At 38.9% G+C, this 22,287-nt stretch overlaps 1 protein-coding gene across 1 annotated transcript in view; it reads right to left on the bottom strand.

Annotated features, from left to right (window-relative positions):
• The window catches only part of exoc4 (exocyst complex component 4), a 172,092-nt gene that overhangs the window by 21,662 nt on the left and 128,143 nt on the right, over positions 1-22,287 (bottom strand). Inside the window, exons 12-14 of the mRNA XM_066705134.1 lie at positions 16,042-16,178; positions 12,515-12,673; positions 6,910-7,088 (exon numbers count right to left, since the gene is read on the bottom strand). Coding sequence (XP_066561231.1) covers positions 6,910-7,088; positions 12,515-12,673; positions 16,042-16,178 — 475 coding nt within the window. The remainder of the gene's footprint in view (positions 1-6,909; positions 7,089-12,514; positions 12,674-16,041; positions 16,179-22,287) is intronic.

The raw sequence follows: 22,287 nt of genomic DNA, 5'->3' as shown, positions 1-22,287 counted from the left end.
GTTTCTCCCAAATGGGCATGAGACTGGGAGCCAGGAATGTGCAGTGAGAAACTTTTCACTGTTAAAAATAACCACATTTTTTCTCCTGGCTCTTAGGAAGTGTTTAAATCCCTAATGGTGCTAAACTGACCTCCTCGTTCCTCCCACTGTCTCCTCCATGAAGCAGACCCACCAGTACCCTTCAAACTTTGAAATATAGCACCTCATCCTTCTTCTCACTTTTGCTTAAGCAGTCATTTGTGATTCTCTGCACTCCACTATAATACGGCAGTGTCTTTGGAAAGATTGCTTCTTGTAAATCAATGGCCATAAATTAGAAAACCCAAGAAGAAGAAGACAACGACGACGACTGGAAAAAATGGCACTGTCCCTCAAATAAAAATCTATTTAGTCAATGAAGCACGGCAATACATTGCGAGGCTCACTTCGTGCAGACAGCAGACGACCGCTTACGAAACACAAGTGACTGATTTAACCGCTGCTGGGGTGACAATCGATTTGCAGAGTTGCATGCAGCGCAGGGCTCTTCTACCATACTCTGTTGTGATGCCACTAACCTCTCTCAATAACGCTCTCTTTCTTGGGACACACAAATAAGACAAACCTATTTTAGCGTTTCATTCACAGTGTACTGTTTTAACTCAACGGCCTCCTTCTCTCTCTGACATGCCCAGCTCGCTCTAAACTACCCGCTGAGGCAACTCAAACTCAAGTGTGTAAGAGTGCAGGAGTGAATCTGAGTTTCATGATCTACAAAAGAAACACTTTTAACCCAGTGAGCAGCATTCTGCTACTAAAGAGATGACTCTTTATGATTGCACCCAATATGCATAATAAGAAGAATAACTACACCGTAACACCACAATTTTTTTTTTGCTTCAAGGCAAGGACCCTATGTTATGGCCCCTGCCACATCTCACAAGAAAGTTTTCAGTATAATTAGTTTCCAAAAGCTGAAGGAACTTAAAGCCTATCAAAATTACTTTACCAGCATGATTTGTTCATGAATGAATATAAAAAGGCTCCACAATTATTTTTGAAAATCAGTCAAGTGGATATAGGCTATTATGATTACTGAATCTGATTCCCACATTCTTGCCAGAGAAGAATTGCACGCTGCCTGCAAGACAGAATTATCGAAATCTGCAGATCTCCTTCAGTCCTTTGTCCCTCTGCGGGTACAGCTGAGGTCTAAGCTCAGTGTGGGAGTATATAGTGCACCCTGGGATACCACAGCATTCCTGTTGGGGGTAACAAGGTTAGTAATGGATGTCTTGTTAACATCAAAGTCTTTTGGTTATGAAAATGGCTTGCCATAGTCTTTCAGGAATCTTAAAAATATCCCAAAACCACCATTATAGCCAACTCAAAGACAGAGGTACTGCAGAGAAACTGTAGGATGCACTCACAATAACATGTTAACATTAACGTCCTTCAAGGGACAGCATAGAATTATGGCATGGGCACTATGATAACCAGAGTAATACTAACGGAGGGCTTATCAAAGTTGTAAAAGCAGGAGTGAATTGCAAATCCATCGGTACAAGTTAACAGGATACCATGATAGTGAATGCAAAAGAATATTGCACAGCATAAAACCTTTGAAATATATCCTGTTAAGTGATGGCTGCCAGGCACACTTGAAAACAAGAAGCAAAAACACTATTTATGAAAAGGCAGAATCTCTAGTAGACCACCATAGAGAGAGAGATAGAGAGAGAGAGAGAGAGAGGTGGAGAGGGAGGGAGAGAGAGAGGGCGCTCTCCCTTGCACGTTACAACTTGTATATATATTCAGGGAACATTCACTGACACACACCATCGTGTCCACGGTGAGACAAATATCATCAAATCTCATTAGAGCTGGGTTTTTTGATAAGCAGGCAGGGCAGTGACTCCCATCAGTTCAGTAAACAGTAATAATGAAAGGAGAGTCGACTGTCAGCGGTGATGAAGAGATATCGAAACACTCTATTAGTTTTTCATTTTGGGAATTAATGTTCTTGATGGCGTATGTACACTCACTGGTTAATGAACTGTCTCCTTAAGTAAATGACCGTCAGTGCAGCCCACGGAAAAGGAGTGTGATTTGAGCAGAGCTGTCAGGGACTTTGGAAACTATAATTCCAGGTGAAGTACCATGAAAGTTAGGTTAAGAGACTGACTGAGGGCATCACGAAAACAATTCTTTCTACATCGTACCAGGTAATTTGGAGGGAGCGTCTTTTCATTATGATAAAAGGCTTACATTTTTAAAACCTTTTTTATTTTATATAAAGGGTGGCATTTATAAGGAAACTACTGTCTCCTATAATATTGTAATGCATCCATGCATTTATCCTTAGTCAAGCTAAGGGTTGTAAATGAGAAATGGGTGATAAAAGTCACACAGAGAGGCGGTTCTCTTTTCGTTTTCATTTTCTATAAGAGACATCCATATTCCACTGAATATGAACACTGAAGGAACTTTATAGAGATGCAGCTACAAATGGTTTAAATGGACTAATATATTCTACTTTAAAAATAAGGCAGATGAGAAAAGTTTTTCTTTCTATTATTGTAATGTAAAACAGTTGGTGGCATTTGATGTGAAAACTATTCTTTTTTTTTTCTTCTTCTTCTCAAAGTATGACTCTTCTATTTAGTAGAGGGAGGCCAGAACTGGTGCCCCCTAGCTCCTATTCATTTTCGTTAATGAACTAGTTTGCTATGAAGTAAATAAAAAAAATAAAAAAATACATCACATGAACAAGAATTTTTCAGCGTTATTAATTAAATGCATGAACACAATTCCTTCAATGCCAATTAATCTCTGTCCTTTCTTGAAAGACTCGCTTTATTGGATGGCTCCAATTTTTTCAAGCAAGTCTTTAACCTGCCTCTGTGTGCCGGGCAGCTTGGCAGGAATCTCTGGGCACGAGGGTCTGTTAACTGTTTATTCTGTAACTGCCTTTGGAGGAACATCAACTTTGATGATGCGATCAAGATGTTCAAAGCTCCGCATGTGGCTACCAATTTAGAGTGAAACAGACTGCCTGCATGGGAATGTACACTTCTTGCGCTGACATCTTTTTTCCCCCCTCTTCTTTTATTTTTTCTCCTTCTTCTTTCACGTTATTGTGGAGCTTATCCAATTATTTTCTAATCCTATCTCTGCAAACCTTCTGTTCGTTTCCATCTGCAGAGGGTGAGGGTGGCAAAAAATAACTAGTGAAAAAGAGAGGGAGAGAGAGAGAGAAGATGGAGTATCACTGGCAGACAAAAAAAAAAAAGTTTAATCGCTTTCTTTTTCCTGGTTTAAAAAAAAAATTAAACTGGGTTTTCAACCAACACCAAACAGTGCATCTGAAAGCCAGGAATGCAAAGCTGTTTCCTAGTGGAATCAAAGTACATGAATAATGCATGCCCTTGCTAAAACCTTTAATTATGCTGTATGTATAAAGTGAATGACATCTGCATGGGGAGTCCACTGATGCAGTCTGCCATAACCTTTGACTGCGTTTGATAGAAACTGTCTCCTCGGCATTTTCTTTGCTTATGGCCCTAAAGCAGGCCAAAACCCACTGTGGTTTGCATGAAGATTATGTAAATGAAGCACAGCACTGCTTGAGGTAGTGTACCTATACTAAGGTCAAGGTAAAACTTCAAGTGAAACTTTTGTTCCTTTGAGCTCGGCAGTGAATATCAGTTTATGTTACCGTAGCGATTGGGGAGGGGGGGAAACAGTATTTTTGTACTTGTCAGAAGATCTTAAGCTGTTTCTTAAGCTGTGCTGAATCAATCATGGTTCCACAGATAACTACACAGGATGCTGTTATTATTATTTTTTTAAAACCTCATTCATTATGTATGGCCTTCTGTCAGAAAGGCCACAGTGGCGTATACTAAACGTCTCCTGATGTATCCCTTGTTTTTATCTGTCCTGGAGACGAACTTTGGAGGTATTGCCTGAAGAAAAAACATCCTTACAAGCACATCACTCCTACTACAGCTTCCCTGAATGAGAACAAATGATCTCACCAGAGATTGGTTTTATATTGTGAGGTGGCACCCAGGAGGCAGGAACAAAATGGATCAAAATAAAAATACTTGTATTTAAATAAACACCAAACAAAACCACAAGCACATCGGCCTGAAACAACAGAGCACAAGCAGCTCTCTCTCCCAACTCCACTCAGTTTCTCAGTCTCTCTACATTTTGGGGGCAGAGGCGCCATAAAAGGGTATTTTTTTATGTTTTATTTTTTGGCATCTTGTAAGCTGTCTGTTTTCCAGGCTGACAATGGTTAGATCAGAGGGGGAGCTGATCAAGTGACAATTTTTCTTGTTTTCTCCCTCTTCATTTAAATGCATCAGTTAAATATATCAGTTTGCTTTCTTTTTATTCTTCCAGGCCACACTGTGGTGTGACAAGTCTCCTCAGAAAATGACACTGTCGTCAATGTCAATGTTTCTGGCACTTTTAATTTTGATGGGTTACTTCAGGTATGAAAGTAAAGGGTTACCTATATATATCATTCTTAATTATTATTCTTTGACTTTTACCTTCAGAAGTGGTCCAGTTAAATTACCAGGCTCTCAGGAGGGCTCTTTCTCAGTCTCATTCAACACAACCTCTCACAAACACCTCAAGCTAAATAATGCTAAACAAATGCAGGAAATGTCCCAGTTCAGCAGGTCACAATGGGCCTGGGAAATCCTGTCTTATTATCTCTTTCTCAATTCATTTTTTCAGCTAATTGATTTTGGTCAGAGTACCTTAAAAATGGTTTAAGACCCTCTAATTTCATCATCAATCATAAGCTTTTAGATTGTCGTATTGCTGTTCCCCTGGCTCTGTTCCTCTTTTCCATTGTTAACTAATTAGGATGAAAAATAGAAATGACCTGGGTAACATTTCAATAAGGTTAGAAAGGATGTCCTACCGACTGACCGGTAATGTTAAATCAATTAAATTACACTGGTAAGTTGCAATGAGGATGGAAATCTGTGTCAAACATAATAAGGGGGGAAAAAGAAACATTGACCTACCTGGAAATATGAAGTACAAACCCGTATCCTACCACATTTTAATTTATTGTCAAAAGTCTAATTTTACTTTCTTCAAGATTTTATTTATGATTCACTTTGGGGGTGTTTAAAGTTTTAATTTGATCTAGCCTGCAGGCCATGGGGTTTTTAGGTACCACATATGAAAAGCAGTAGATTTTAAGTTTACTAACCTATAATCTACTGGCTGTTTCTATTTATGATGTTTAATAATTTTTATAAAAACAAAGGCTAATTAAGCAAGCCAGCAGCTGCAAAAGCAAGTTATTAAAAAAAATGACTAGATGAATATACAACTACTGAAATGCTGCCCTAATTAGCTATGAGGAATATGGTTTCTTTTAAACAAGTTTCTCCCTTTCAAGCAATTTGTTGCACTGTTAAATAACACAGAGAAGCCCAGCTGTGGGGGAAAGTGATGAAGCAGTACACAAGGAACAGTTTGCGTGGAGAATGTTTTGTGCACCATCTGGAATGAATTCAAGGACCACATGTTGAGAAATCACTGGAATAGAGGTCTAGAAGGGGGGGGGGCATTTGTCCCAATCTACCTACTACCTCACTAGCACATTCAAACACAACCATCCCAACAACAACAACAAAAACAGAACACTTTAAAATTAACTCTAGTGCATATCCACTAAGAAAGCCATTATCTGCTCATGGCACCATGTACACTACATTCATCTCAGGAATATGTTGGCAAAAATTATACGCCGAGACCTTTCTGGGAATTTTCTTTCCTTTTTTTCTTTTCCTCTTTGCATGTTAAAACGGCTGCCTCAAGGTCGGCTTTGAAACTTTTTGCAGCACAGCACTACAAAGATCAGCAACTGGAATAAGCACCCCTTAATCTCTGAATATTACACTAGAAGAAATGTGTATTAGTTTGAAAGACAAGAAAGAAGAAAATGACTTGTTCATACCTGACTGGTTCTGTAATATAAAATCCAATTTGGAAACAGTAAAGATAAGGGGCAAGCTGTAGAAGTCCCATCAGCTTAGCAAACACTAAATAATGAACAATACTGAAGCTGTCCTATGTGATAAAACACTCCATTAATGGCACTGTTTAAATTAATGATAATTATGCCACGTTCTCCGGTCTGAGAGTTATTGAATTTTTATCTAGTTTTAAGAGCAGTCTTGAATAGACTTTCGAAAAAATAATAATAAAAAAGGTCATTTACAGAAAAAGCTAACTTCCTGCAAAAGTTTAATTGACACACATTTGAGGGTCTACTGTCCCGCTACACTATGGTTTCTTAAAAACGGAGAGCTGATGAACTGCAGTTTGTGTTTGTGCTTGTGTTTCAGTGTATCAAAAACCTGCAATCCCTTTCTGTAATCTTATCTAAAATTAGTTCATACAAATGTTAACGCTGACACAGCCGTCTGACACATCTTGGCTGGCCTCCATATATCTACATCTCTGACCCGCTTCTTTAGATCTGTTCTAGAAGGGTCCTCGGCTTTCCTTTATTGGAAGGCTGAGCAATCTTCTGCTTGACTATAGTTTTCACAACCTCTTTAGAAAGATGGCTTTGTACATCCTTTGGTGCCCTGTTCACAGACTGGGGGGGCTTTTAAGGGAGGGGCAAGATCCTGCTGCACTCCTTAAATATTGTTGGCAACAGAAAAGTTTGCAAACCGCCCTTAAGTCACACACATGCCATAAATCTGACAAGCTTAACGAGTAGTAAAGGGAGGGAAATATGCTGTCCGAGCAGGTTAAGAGAATACCAATCCATATGGCAGTATTTTATTATTTTCCATTGATGTTGCAGGTTTTTAAATGGTCTTTCTGCAGGACTTGTAGTTCACATGAATCTCAGAATCTCTTTGAAGTAAGGGTACTCACTCTGTGTTGTTGGCAGGCTGGAGAAGAAGCCCATAAGCCTGCCTGCTAGCCACTCGAGACTTTCATGCAGGTTCGCCAGGGCTTTCAGATCGCTGACATCACGGAGGATTTCATTCTGAGGAATGAGCTTGTCTCCTAGGTTACCAGTGAGCACCTCTGACTCCTTAGCAAAGGCAGCCCTGGAAGGATATAATAAAGTCATGAAGGTTCACATTCAATTGCTGGCTTTACAAAGCAATAGTACCTAGTGAAAAGTCCAAAATGAGGGTCATTTTTATTTATTTTGCTGGCATTTCTAGTAATGTGGTACACACACATTAGGTCTGTAAAACTTAAAGTCAAGAGTGATGAGTATGATGGGTTGTGACAGTACTGCAGGTTCTGCAGAGGTCGAAACAAGACCGGGTGATAACACATGATAAAAACGGTTTTGGTTCCGATATCTCCTAATGAAAGAGTACAGAATTATAAATAAAGCCTGATATTCACATTTGCTACAATTCAGTCCCTCCTCTATAGTTCTCAGATGGTGCTTTAGTTTAGGTGGGCTAGTGGGTTGGGGGGGTCTGCAAAAACCCATCTCTTGAAATTTGTCAAGACAGAGGTTATAAATGAAGGGCAAATGGGGGGGAAGACAAAAAAAAAGACAGGCCTTCCTCGAATGAAGACATTCTGGCACAGTTTCACACTTGAATAAAGGTTGAAAAGTGGCCAAGTGTCCACATCAATACCAACTTGCATCTCAATGAGGCCTCCCTGGTGCCCTTGACAGAGCCTTCATATTCATTTTGTGCCTCTCTCCCAGTTTTCTCAGGGGAAAATTAGCTCCAATTATCGTGTAAGTAAACTATGAATATGAAATAGGTTGTAAGGGACAGCGCCAGAGGAGCGGGGCAGGACAGAGAGCCTGTCAGCACATCTCCCCAAGGCAGTCGGTGACCGGTTTCTCTCTCTGGCTCTTGGGGAATACTGAGCAGCAGTAAATCTTTACCGCTGACTTCTTCTCAGCACTTTGCTAAGCAACGCTGAAAACTTCTCACTTAGTGATCAGCTCTGCTCCGGGGCCACCGGTCTTGTTTACATTTCTGATTAAAGACCAGAAGGAATACAAATAATACATTGGCCGTCTTAAGTGAGCGTGTCATTTCGACCCCACTCTTCCTGCCTGGTTATCACCACATTATACAATGTATACAGAGGCAGCTTCAGCCTGGTCTTATCAGATGTCAGACGCTCAGGAAGGAACTGAATAGAGATGTTAATTTCAGTTCTAAGCAGGGTTGTGGATAGTTATTCAAATAGGGGTGACTTGGCTTAATTTAGGATTGGATGGGCTGTGTGCGTTTATTATGATTAATTTTATTATTTCCCAGCAGATGTCTTCACCCACCCCTGGGCAAAATTACAGTTTTCACAAGAAACATTTACAAAGTTTACAGTTGCTTATGAAAACAAAGCCTTCATCCTACAATTACCCTCCTAATGCTAATGTGTAGCAACAAAACTAAACTAAAGCAAACAAACAGAAAAAAACACATCATGTTAGTACTGAAGTGTTCTCCTGGCCACATGACTCAACAGTCTCTGAATCTTCTGCCTGCTTTTCTTTGCAGCACTCTCCTTCCGCCTGCAGCAGATCACATCAGACAATTTTGTGTCCCCGCAACACTTTTCTCCATTGCTCTTGTTGACCAATCTTTAGTGCCCCTTTTCTGACAACTACCCTTTTCAAAGGAAAGAACTGTGAGCTGCAGTTTCATGTGAATATGTGTGTTGGCAAACAATTAGTCACAGACTTACAAATAATCAGGCTTTTATCTCCATTAGTTGTTCACTGCTTTCTGTTCCACTGTCTCGTTAGGGATAATTATTGATGCATGAAAGTACAGGTGAAGACTAACATGTTCATGTGGAACAATGCTATTCAATTTAATAAATACTAATACACACATTGACATCGATAGGTTTCTATGAATGGGGAAGACAAGTTTTCAATCAGTAATTATAGTTTAATGAAGAATTAGGATTCAACTTCATGAATTACCAAATTACATCATTTCAACCCCAAAAACTCAATTTAAGGAATGAAAGGAATGTTTCTGAACACACACAATAAATACATCGACCCATATCAATACATATTCTCCCTTGATCTAAAACATTATGCACAACTATTGTGTCCTAACATAGTCTTCTACTACATTTGAATAGCTGTGATTAATAAAATCATATTATAGAGAATTTGCATTTATTTACTTTTCACTTATTTACTGTCTGTTCCCACCTTGGATCATTAATATTGGATTCTCTGAGCAGTTATTTTTGGTCATTGAAAGACTGAACAACCAATCTTCTGCTGACACACAATTTTAAAAGTGGAATCCATTCACATTCAGCTGTGTGAGAGAGGATATATATATATATATATATATATATATATATATATATATATATATATATTTATTTATTTATTGCCTCTCTCACACAGCTGAATGTGAATGGATTCCACTTTTAAAAATATATATATTAGCTGAAGTTTTCCACCCTAGGCCATTTTAAAGTCAAATGAGAGCTATCAGCACCAATCTTCATTCTTAACTGCACAAACAAAGACTTAACTAGGTGGCCGATTTCCCACTAGAACATTATTACACCCAGACGTGATTATTCGCAATTTCTCTCTTTTTTTTTTTTCCCCAAATATTCCTAGTGAAGAAATTAACATCAACATTGAAAACACCGAGCAATACAGTAACACTCTAAGTACCTTTAACTAGCCAATGGCTTGATGTGACTACAGTAGTACGGTCAGGTCGAGCATTGCTTCCGCAATTATTAATCCCCAAAATGGGGCACTTTAGAGTAAAGTATTGCATTAACCAGGCATTAAGATTCATCTTGTCTTTATTTTAACCCCTTTAGGCTCCCAGTTAATCATATTATATTCCTGCTAACCTAAAGGGGACAGCTTTTGCCACCTGAATCTGTCTAGGCTTCCTCTAGTACTCTTCCAGTAATGGACTTCATTAGGAAAACAGTCAATTTAGAGCAACACAAAAGCCCCTTGCAAATGGCTATAATTCTTACAGCACATATTGCCTTTCAGATCCTGGGAAAATCTAATTAGCACTAAAGACAGTTGAAGGCTGAATGTACACTGGACATATATTTGTTTCTGTCGGGAAGTGTCGACAAACAAAAGGTAAATGTACACTTTCACTTTTGTGTAAAGGTCTACGATTGAATAAGAGCATTCCTTGATTGCTGTAGATGTCAAAAGCAGATTAATGGAAAAAAAGGGAGGCTGGGCAAAAGAACACAAAAAACAAAACACCTCCAACATATTTGCATATAACTCAATGCTGTTATTCTTTGACAATCAAATGTAAATTACCTTTTAGTTTGAACACACTAACTCACTGTACAGAGCACATGAGAAAACCGAGAGGGACACACAACACACACATATACTCATACACACATACACACACAACGTGGAACAGAGATCTTATTAATGCTACATCAAATTGTTCTTCGCAAATAATACATGACAATTCTCAGGAGCAAACAGGAGTGTTGGGGGTCTTTCAATAATGGAATTCCTTTTGCAATTCAAATACCAGCACTTTTTAGTTCAATATATTGCCATTCTGACAGTATAATTAATTCATTTATTTACTTTAACTTCTATGCCAGGACAAATCCCTAGAGACAGGGCAATCTGAACGCTGTTTCAATAAGTAAACGTTGTTTTCTTTTTTAGTTGTCTGTATTATTTTCAGTCAGATATGTTCAAGTAAGCAATTATGGCATATCCTAGCTGGGGAAAGTGGACTGGTGCTTGGAAGAAAACTATGGAAATGCAAAATTAATGATGCATGGATTATGGAAACCTGTGCAGGAAATGGAGTGACATTGTGAGATATGGGGGGGGCTGTAATAGCTAAAACGAGATTGCAGAATTGTACTAGTATTTTAAGTATCTTACATCAAAAGCTTGTACAATGAATAAGACCTACTACGATAAATAAGGTAGTGGTGGCAGGGGGATCACAATTTTAAAATATAATGGATGAGTTGAACATATACCCCATTGCTTTTCCCTCTGCCACTGTTGGATGCGTTTCAGCTGCACACTGATATGGTGAGATATTTTTAGACTGTCTTTTGTTGTTGTACTCTGAACATTGTCACTTTGTTCACCAGTCCAGAAAGAATACAGGCAGGAAAAGGTTAAAGGTCAACCGTAACCATTTACATTCAGAGACATCCAAACTTTTCCTGTAGAGAATCACCAAAATGCACATCTAGCAACTCAAATGTCAATGCTGGGAAAAGCAAATCTAGCAATGTATCTTTACATATCTAACAACATATGGAAAAACTATTTGAAAATAAGCAACAGGATAACGTTGTCCTGAAATATCAACTTATTTAATGCTTACAGCTTTTTGCAAAGCACCCAAGTATTTCTAACACATTGGGTAGATCGACCCAATGGAATCAATCCACTTCTTCAATGTGCACTGAGAACAGATGTGCACGGGGTAACATGTCAACCAGTTTTCTCTTTTTTGACTTTAGTTCTTTTTATCCCGTCTCAAGACACCATGAAGGAATACTCAGGGGACTCCTTTATCTTATTCTTAACAAGGAGGCCTTTCGTAACGCGGAGGCACTGATATGAGGATTTGGGCAGTGTCGCCACTTCATTTAACCTAGAACCTCTTAGAAAATAGCACCGTGCGACCTGCCAAGAGACGTCAAATTAATCATATTTAGCTTTGTTTGTAGGGGTACTGCCAGAGGGAATTTCCATCTAACGGGGCTGACGTGTGGATGAATTGAAAAGTCTTTTTGAAGGAGATATGTAAGTCATGGGCATTCATATGCTTTAAATAAATAACGGTGCAGAAAGCTCTTGACACGCACAGGGGATTTTTATTCAGATTAATATGTATGCCTAAATATTGATTATATCCCCGTGCTCTCCCTTTTATCTGTCAGTGTTTTTAAAGTGATGTATAACCTTCAGCAGCTTTGGTTTTTACAGGCTATCAAAAGTCACATCAATTTTTATGTTTCTTAATTGAAAAAGACCACCTGAGAGATCTTGGGGGTTTCAGAGTTTGATTGCCTGCACTGACACGTCCAAGACGAATGGGTGCTCAGGGGTCGTTTGACCAGAAGCTCTCTGAAGACTAGTCTGCTAAATACAGAGGAGCTTTTGATAGCAGATTAACTCCACAGACTCTTCAGGAACCAAAAAAATACAACAAAGCCAGTAGGCACTTTTTGCATTGGGAGAGAATAAGATGAGAATCTAATATGCCATGTATTTCATAAGCCTCCAGGCAGGTGACATTTAACGTAATCAGGAAGAAAACCATTTAGTGGCGCCTGAAATCAGTCATGTTTTAAGGAACAAATAAATAATACATTATTCTTCCCCGCATAATGCTGTCATGGACTCTATGGACTTTGGTTGTTGATCGTGGAGGAAGAATAATGAAAAATCCCTAGCCACCGAAATCCCCATATCAATTAACCTCTGTATAAAACCCCCCAGGGCTGTTCGCTTCCAGGTCTCTGCCGTCCTGCTCACCTTGTGAAGTCCTCCTCATCCTCCCTCTTTTGTCTCAGCTGTCTGGGTTGCGCCATACTGGCCCAGTTTGGCAGGGACTGCAGGAGTCTGCTGATGTCCTCGTCCTTAGCCCATGATGCACTGATGGTCAGTTTCTCCTCTGACTGGACGATACCCCTGCTAAGAATCCAACAAACAGGGGGAAAAACAAACAAACAAACAAAAAAACTGTTACACATCTCCAATACCTGGACAGCAGTACAGTAGTAAAAGTTAATATTCCTGCAGAGTAGATTTAATCAGAAATTCCTAGCTGTCGAGTTGTAATAACGGTTTATCCGATTTGTTTATTTTTAGAATCTGTATTGGAATCCTTTGTTGTTATTTTTTTTTTCTCATTCTCTTTCTAGTGATTTGCAAGACATGGTTAAGGATTTTATTTAGTTCATTTCTAGGTATTGCTCGAGATTGTGCTGGGGGAATTTGTGAATTGTTTTCAAATACGTTCTCAGCCGTCTCTCCCTGAGAAAAGGAATTTGCTTTCTAATGAGTCTGAAAGAGGAATGGCTTCATGGAAAAAGGTGCACAGTCTCCCCACGCTGCCACAAGCAACACAAAGGTGGGTGAGTCAATCAAACCATTATATCTCTTTAAGCCAGCCTGCAGATATTAACTCAGCATAAATTGTGTAGCCTACTCTGTGTAAAAATGCCCGTGGGATTCCCCAATCCACATTCTGTACCAGGGAGGATGTGCAATGATGAATATTGCTGATTTTGTCAAAAAAAAAAAAAAAAAAAGAAAATGCTTGATGTACTACAACTGGCATAATGAGACTGCAATTTAAATGTAAATTTCATTTATTCTTGTCTGAATATTGGTAAAGCCAGAGCGGAGTTGCACGCTGCTGGTGGTTAAAACACATGATTTAAAGCTCTCCTGGCTTTTATTGCCCTAATTGTGACTCCCGTACACCATTGGCATCTGCTGCGCTCAGCCAATTTGTTGGGATGTTGCCGATCACGATCACGATCCCCGCTGCCATTATAGTAGCAGCACAGTTTGGCCTGATCTCTATCGTGTGAATATAACAATACAGGAGAATTACAAATGCGGCTAAAAAAAGACTGATAGTGTAATTAGAGAGGTTGTATTGTCTTTACATTGGCTGCACATGAACAGGGTTCTGCCACATGAAGAAACCACCAGATCTGCAGTTTTCTCCTCCGCAAAGAGCAAACAAACAATCCTCCTCGCTTGCTGCTTTGTTCACATGGAGGCATCTGTGAGGCTATTTACTGAGGGTCTCCAGGGGAGGGCTACATGGGGAGAACACCTGGTCAGGTGACTGTACACTGGTAAGAAAAACCTCCAGGCACCAGATGAGCAGAGTTGACATCAGTCAACACCACCTGCTTAGGATGAATTATATTACATCTTCTTCAGGTTGTTTTTTTCTCCTGCTTCACTCTAACAAGAAACTCTGAAAATCCTAAGAAAACGTCTGTTTCCTTTTTCATTGGCTTCAACCACACAGCTTACTATTAAACAATGTCTATTCCCTGTTTACATATAGGGATAGATCAGACTATAAACCAAACGGCATTTAAAAATACATACATCTATATTTAAGCCCTTCTTAATGACACTTGCAGAAAGAATAAAACAAAAACAAACTGCTCTGTTTTGCTTGTATCTACTTTAAAAGCTGAAATAAGCTGATGGTTAATTGCTCCACATTCTTAACTCAAAAGCAAGTCTGCAGAATCATTAAAAAAATTAAGGCAAATTAATTCCTGTGGTTAAAATTAAGTCAACTGTAATTTTCAGTGTTGTCACAAATAATACCTGTAAATACAAAACAGCTGCATGTACTAAGAGAGAACATATGCGTAGTCAGGTTCAAGTCATGCTTTTGATTCAACCCTGCAAATTCATCAAAACGGCACTAGGTATAATATATACAAACTAAAACAGTTTTTCACTACACATGGCTTTGTTTGATTTTTAACGGATATGTTGTAGTGTACGCCTTCTGTGTTGTAGAGAGTTATTTTTCTCACAGTGCTTTCCTAATCTAAATAATATATAAGGTGAAGTGAAGGTTGTAAGTGAAAACAGAATAAAGCAAGCATTCATTCATCCTTGCATGCATTCATAAAGGACTAATATACACAGTACAGCTGAACTCACTGAACTCATATTCTGATCTTTAGGCTATTTACATGGCAATGAACGTGGAGAAAACACCAGCAGGAGTTTGGTGAATTTTATGACGTTCTGCAGAAAAATTGCATGAAACAGGGATTTTTTTAAAAATAAATACACATAGCAAAGCACAGTCATCTCCAAAGCTGGTCCAAGAGATGATCATCCCGTCAGGTCTTCAATCAGCAGCTAAAGATCGTGTTAATTAATAGAATAATTGGGTCGATTAAGTAATTGACAGCTTGGGCCTGAATACAAACCAGAAGTCTTAAGTAGCCCGGGTTGGAAAGGCCTGGAATTAGGTATTCTGTACGCTCAACAGAAGCTGTCACTGATAGATTAAAACCGGGACACTCACTCCTGCACAGCCATAGGGCCTTCAAGTACTCTTTTCACCTCAACTCTAAATGGCTTAATTGAATCAGTTATTATTTTCATTTATCTAAATTACCATGTGTCCCTCCTCCCTCCATATTGGAGAAGTGAAGTTACTTATAAAACCTCCCGATCTAGAGGGGGCCATGACTGGATTTATCCTTGAAGTTCTAGCCTACCACTACTGATACATTTAAACAGCTCTGGTTTGTATATCTCGTGATAAAAAACAAAACAAAAAAAAACATCCCCTTAAACCTTTTATGTGCACACCATAATCATTGAGAGGAAAATCACTAGTCTCAGTCATTAGACGTGGGATGAAAGATCTAAAAGGTACAGGTTGAGCAAATAATAAGATACGCCTTTACCAGTCAAGTATAGTTACATGTATTTTCTTATGTTTAATGTACAAGCCCTTTTATGGTCGATTTGTAGACATACATGAGTCCAACACTGAAAGAAGTGAATGAGTGAAATGTCTGATACCACTTTAATAGCTTTAAATTCCTCATGAGGCCGATAACGTTGCAGAGAAACGCTGTGGATCACATGGTGCAGACAAATATATCAACTGCGCAGGAGGAAATTATTTTTCTGTGCAAAGGACACTTAGTTGCAGACTGTCTGACTGAGATATATACCCAAGTACTTGCAGCTGTCATTCATAAGTTAAGTACAGTCTTTTTCACTCCCAGTGTTGGGAATAAGGGTATTTTAGCAGACATCTTAAGTTAAGTTAAATCTGTTATATGAAAGTTACAAAAAATCCACAAAGAATCGTTGTTTGGTACGTTCATCCTTTCTTACCGAACTGTGTGTGACACTGACATTTAGTTTTTCTTACTGTATGTTTGCTTTTACAATTCAAACACTTCTCAAACATATGTGATGAGTGTCACATGGTGAGCAGGAACATTGGTCTGTTAAAAAATAGGTCTTGCACCAGAGGCTTGTAAAATTACCTGTATGCAGTGTTGCAGATCTGCTTGTATTCCTTCAGCTTGTCACAGACCATTTCCAGGAACTGGTTGGAATAAGCACTCAGGTCGTGCATCAGGTTCATTAAATCCTGGATTGACTTTTCCACTATCACTGTGCTCTACAACAGACAAAAAAAGAAGAAGGAAAAGGGAAACGCTCATTAAACTGGGCAGGAAAGAGAGAGAGTGAGAGAGAGAGGTGTTGGAATCAAATGAATCACAAATAAACAAGCAGTTCTACTTCTGTAGTTTAATTGCAGGTGGCAGGCGGCTCAAATAAAAAGGAAGCAGTTATGATTTCATATCAGAAGTCTGGAGTATTGTAAAATCCAGCAAGGCGTAAACTAATTCAATTTTAAACAAAGTTTTAATCAAGAGGCCTTGGGTCAAAGACAACATTCAAACGATGGCAGTAAGAAAATCTGTAATGACAATCAATGCTTTGGAGAAATATTTTTAATATTTATTTCTATACTGGACTGGATTTTACATGTTCATTTAAATGAATTGGTTTGTTTAGATTATGAACGTCTGCCATGTGCCACCCTCCTATATATATGTTGATGAATACTCTTATCTTTTGAGGTGAAAAAAAAAAGCAATATGATAAAAAAACGAATGGCTTTTAACATCTTCTGTTGAAATTACAACTATACACAGACACACAGTTATAAAATAAGGTTCAACTGATAAAGTTTCTCTCATAAACCATACCACTTCCTGGTACAATGAGGAAATGATTTAAGCTGAACCCCTAAATGCTAACAAACTGGGAATCAGCCATTAAGGTCTTCTAAGACCTCAGGAAACTGCTGACAACACATTCTCACACACCCAATACTGCGCAGTATCTGCACGGACGAATGGTTTTGCAGCCTGTTCCTACTGATTTTTATTACTTAACACTGATGCTCTTGTCAGTCCTCTAGTTCAGCCATAATCCACCTACATGTAATTTTAAGGATGGTTATCGGTGGTTTGTTGACATCAATCACTAATACAAAAGACCAGGCCACACTAGATTCCCCTGTTCTCTAACCCGCCTGATCTCTCCGCACTGAGTATTACAGAGTGCAGATTCACAAGGCATTGTGTAATGTATCATTAGTTTCCTTTGGACTGTTTATTCCCTTCATACTAGACCATTTATTAAAGCATATCACAGGTTTTACTTCTTAAGCAGTTTCTAGCGGTCTATCTCCAGTAGTGACACCTTTTATAATGTCAGTGAAGTTACTGGACATAGAAAGGCACAATCCTAGCAGTAGCTATTAAAGCTTGCTCTTACAACAGCTCTTGGTGACACATTCAGATTCGGAAAAGGCTCCTTAGTCTAAAACATAGCAATAAGAACAATCAATGCATTTATCCTTCTTTTTTTGTACATGTGCTTGATAAATGAGGCAGAGAACAAGAGGGGCAATACACTTGTATTGGTAGAAAGGCCACAGCAGAGCAAGGCCAGTAATTCAGCAAACATATCAGCTTCCAAGAAAATAAAGAAAGAAAGAAAGAAAGAAAGAAAGAAAGAAAGTTATTGGCGATGATTACAAGAAAGTGCAGGGGGGAAGCATTTAATCATCACCCGGTGCATTGAAGCCCATTACAAACTTCACTGGGCCCTGAACCCTGTGTAACGGTTATGTACTTCCGAACCAAACCTCTTTTTCAGAACTAGTGACTAACAGCATGGTTAATGGGATATGCATCATGAAAGAAGAATCATAAAATAAACACACACACAAAAAAATCCATCCTATTCCTTTAACATACATATGTTGCTCCACACCTGCGAAAGTCTGAAACAAGACTTTAAATGTTCTATATTAACTACAGCTTGAAAAGAAAAAAATGCACACCTGACTGCATAACCTGGGCTTTCATCATTAATTAAAACTTTGAGGCAAGACAGCACGTCAAAAGTGTTGAAGAAAGAGAATTTCATTTCAAGAGTGAGCATGAAAATGACATTGTATATCAGAGTCTTCTAACACAATAGGCAAGGAATGGGTCTGATCATGAAAAAGGCCAGGCGGATCTGTAACCAGTTTTTATTTACATCTCTGTGGCACTCTATGGTTCTGGCTGAAAGCCACTAAATCCTCAGTGAAAACATCAGTCACTCTGGCTTGCAGCAGTGACAGCGAATATTCAGCAGAGGGCTCCAGTGACCCATGGCAGGGCACTGTTCATTAGGGAGAAGTTGCAAATATATAAATCAACGTCAGCAGCCAAACTGCTGGACTGCGCTGCCATCTCCAGCGAAACCCACGAATCCCTGGCCTGCGCAGAGTGCTCGGTGTAATAATCAATTATGGTGCCAAGCCTTTAGTGTGATCCAGCCCAGTGTTTTGGCTAAGAAGGGCTGGGGGTTTCATGCACACTCGCCATGTGAGGGCTACTATTGAGCCACTGGGGTCTGAATGGATGTGGAATAAAACAAAATAAAAATGACAGGTTTCTAACTGGTTGTGCATCTTTAAAAACACACCAAAATGAATAAGAAAATCAAACAAAAAAACAAGCTTCTCTTGAAGTTTGGTCTATTGTACTATCATCCCTACTCACACTCACACCTACTTGGTACAGCTCCAAGCTGACAAAGTTTTATGCTTTGTGCGTACAGAGATGTATTTATTTTATTCTCAAGATGTGCAGTACATTCTCTGCAATACATTTCACTTATGGAATCAAATACAGTTTAAGGCAGTTAATCTCGTGAATTACTACATTGTCAAAAAAAATCTATGCATGTAAATTTTATAGTAAGTGAGATATATTTGTACCATATACCACATCTTGCAATGACTATTTACATTTTATAAACCAATCTTAGCTCCATAATCAACGACTTGACTAAAAAACCTGCATCTTAATGTGCTTAACATAAATTAGGCTAATATAACATGACTAATGTTCATGTGTGGATTTTCACGCCCCGTCTCTTTGAAATCCAGAGAAAACAGGTGGAAATGCTAAAGCTTTGCACACACCTAATAATGACGCCTGTCTCAACTGCTCCCGAAAGAAGTGTACTTCTGTGATAGCAACCAGAGAAAGCCATGTTCCTGCCAAGTACAATCAAGAGGTAGGGACGCGGTGAGTGACAGTGCCTGAATCACAGAGAATGCTGCAGTCTACCGCATCCCTCAGTGTCAGAGCTGTTCACAGAGAGACGGTACGTTCATTGGTCCCTGCTTTCGGGAAACAAAGAGCTGGAAGTGTGTGGTCTTTTCATTTTTAAAAGCCTTTAGTTACAGCAAATCAAGGTTGTTCATTGCAGTAATTAATGTAATAACATTTATTGACTTAATTAATCAGCGATCCATGCTTTTGTGGCCTTTTGTTTGTCAGCTATTTAGCTCTACTGTGACAAGCTCACATTGACCATAGCATCTGCATTTTTAATTCCAGAGACAAACTGTTGGAATTCTCTCTGTGGCACACATTACATCACAATTATACGTGCTTTTAAATAAACTCTGCTCTTTTGGGTCGTTAGATTTGAATGGAAACATCCAAGGTAGCACTGAATATGTTTTCTCCACATAAGCAACATGACTGCCTCTGTAATTTTTTTTTTCTGTCTTTCTTTCTTTCTTTTATTCATTCACAACATGATGAAAATAAGAACACCTGAGATGGAATGTGAGTAGTTGGACATTCTATGCAAAATTAGTTTTTCTGAATGGAGAAAGAGGTCCTGTGATTCGGTCTGATTGCACGTTAAGTATGTAAACATTGGACCGTGTCTCCATATAAATCAACTGGAAGCTGTTCTCTGGGATGAATGAGTTTTCAACAAACTAGAAAATATATAATTGATAAATACATCAAGTTTAGCAAACGATATGTATTAAACTAAATGAATCACTGAGATACATCTATTGGGAAGGATTTGAATGCTTTCAGATAAAACCGAATGGTGTTTTGAGGAAAGTTGACAATCCGGGACAGGAAGAATGTATTAGTCTTTGCTTTGTTTGCAAAATATTTTGAATTGAGTTGTGGGCCACGTATTATACTATATTTGTGGAAAGGACAAAGAAAACTCAACTCTTGCTAGTAGTTTAACCTGAATACAGTTTGAATTAAATTACTAATTTGGTCAGTAGTGGACAGCAACAACTACAATTCCTCACGGACAGTCACATCGACCACATCAAACCAGAGGAGCTTTTCCAGATCAGCAGGGACACACGCACCCGGGGACACAAATGGAAATTGGGCTCAAGATGGAAAACAGGAGACACTTTTTCATACAGAGTTGTCACAATCTGGAACAAACTCCCCAGCGATGTGGCTGAAGCTGAAAATTTGGGAACATTTAAAAATAGACTGGATAGTATCCTTGGATCACTTAGTTATTAATGGACAACAAATGAGCATGAATGGCCTCCTCTCCTTTGTAAACTCTCTTATGTTCTTGTTCTTATCTTAGGCCTGGGGCAGACGCGTCCACACCCGAGTGACCTGCTTGCAGAATCCCCTCCCCAGTTCAGCTGTTCTGCTCTTTTCTAACAGACAGCCTCTTGCCTCTTGACGCCCCCAGCCCTCTTCAAACACAGCCCAGATTGTCCCTTCCCAGCACCCTACCCTTACTGCCAAATTCAATACTGAAAGGAAAGCCACAATCGTAAAAGACTGTGGAGAGCTTCACACGAAATCCTCCCCACCATCACTCACCATTCACCAGTCTTTAGAGAGGAATCACATTTACTGTACGTCCACACCCACACCTGACACTATAAACACAAAATTGAAATTGACTGAACTGTACTGCGGTGCTTCGCACAGGGAAGTAATTTAAGACATTTTAAATGAATAGAGATCACAGTTATCACGAAAGCTGCTGTCTGTTCTTCGATGTCACCCTGATGGCAACGCTCAACTGAAAGAACAGTGAAGAGGCACATACATCAAAACACCCACATGAGAAAAAAAAAGGACTGTATTTTTACTACTACAATGTGTTCTAAAAAAAATACAAAAAAGCCCACATTTGACATCATTTGTCAAGATGCATTGCCAAATTTTGATTTGTCAAATGTCGGGAATGAGCTACAGGCACTGTCAGCTGGACTCTATCTTATTGAAAGGTCTCTTGTTTTTTGATGAGACAGACCGTGGCAGATACTGGAACGCAGATAGCTGTGTTCTGAGGCAAGTGCTATTCACTGTGGATAATGCAACTGAGAGCAACTTTAATACAAGGGTACAGTAAGAAACTCACCAAAATCCCTCACGAAACAAAGTGATTAGCCTTGCAAAGTTTAATTTGTTGTTGTGGTTTTTTCTTGTTTGTTTTTTTTACATTGACTTCAGCTCTGATAGTTTGTTATTCAGAATGGATAGAATGTAGTCAAGAGTATGCACATGTTCATTAGCTTTCCACACCAACCCAAGCAACTCGAGAAATAAATAAATAAAAATGTCTCTTCTTTCACTATTCACCTTACTGCCTAGCTGTCTGGCATCACTGTGATTTCTTTTAACAAGCTCAAAACCCAGACAGTTCACTTCTACGCACTGGGATAACCTGAGCTTGATGAGCTTCAGAACCAAGTGACAATGTAGACAATGCATCTGAAGTACATTATCCGTATAAGAAATGCTCTGCAACACTGCACTCGTCTAATTTTGGCCGTTTAACATACCCATTCATCTTTCCACAGAAATCATTAAAAAGTAATCAAGCCAAGAACTGAGAGAGAACAACAGTTGAAGGCCATTTGTACTCTGAAAAGCACCATCCTTCTGCCTTATTTAACTGTCAAAAAGTGAAGAGGTGTTGGGCACATTCACACCAAGGTAACTTATATTTACTGCTCGGCCAATTTTTTATAAAATAATTAACTTACTTGGGCTGAAATGGGCTGCCAGTCAGAGTGCGCAGTATAGAATAATAGGGTTTCAATACAAGTCATTTTCTTCCTAAGCTTTACATTGTTTGTGTAATAAAGATAACGACACCAGCTTCTTACTTCATTGTAAAAAATCAAAAGGCCATTTAAGGCCATGAATGCAAGTCTTTATTTGTTGAGATGCAATAACGTATACTTCCATTTACCTCTTTGAATGAGCAGAAAGCATTTTATAATTGCCCATGTTTGTTTTTAATGACCCCCCCAGCGATGATATGAAAGTGCTTTAAATTGAGGCAGTTGGTGTCTATAAAACACTTTCCTCATGTTTCTGTAAAGAGCTGGCTGAGCAACAAACTCTCAG

Source organism: Amia ocellicauda, chromosome 5 (assembly GCF_036373705.1).
Source record: "Amia ocellicauda isolate fAmiCal2 chromosome 5, fAmiCal2.hap1, whole genome shotgun sequence".
Taxonomy (NCBI): domain Eukaryota; kingdom Metazoa; phylum Chordata; class Actinopteri; order Amiiformes; family Amiidae; genus Amia; species Amia ocellicauda.
Note: the sequence above shows the minus strand (reverse complement) of the source record. Positions and strands in the feature narration are given on the sequence as shown.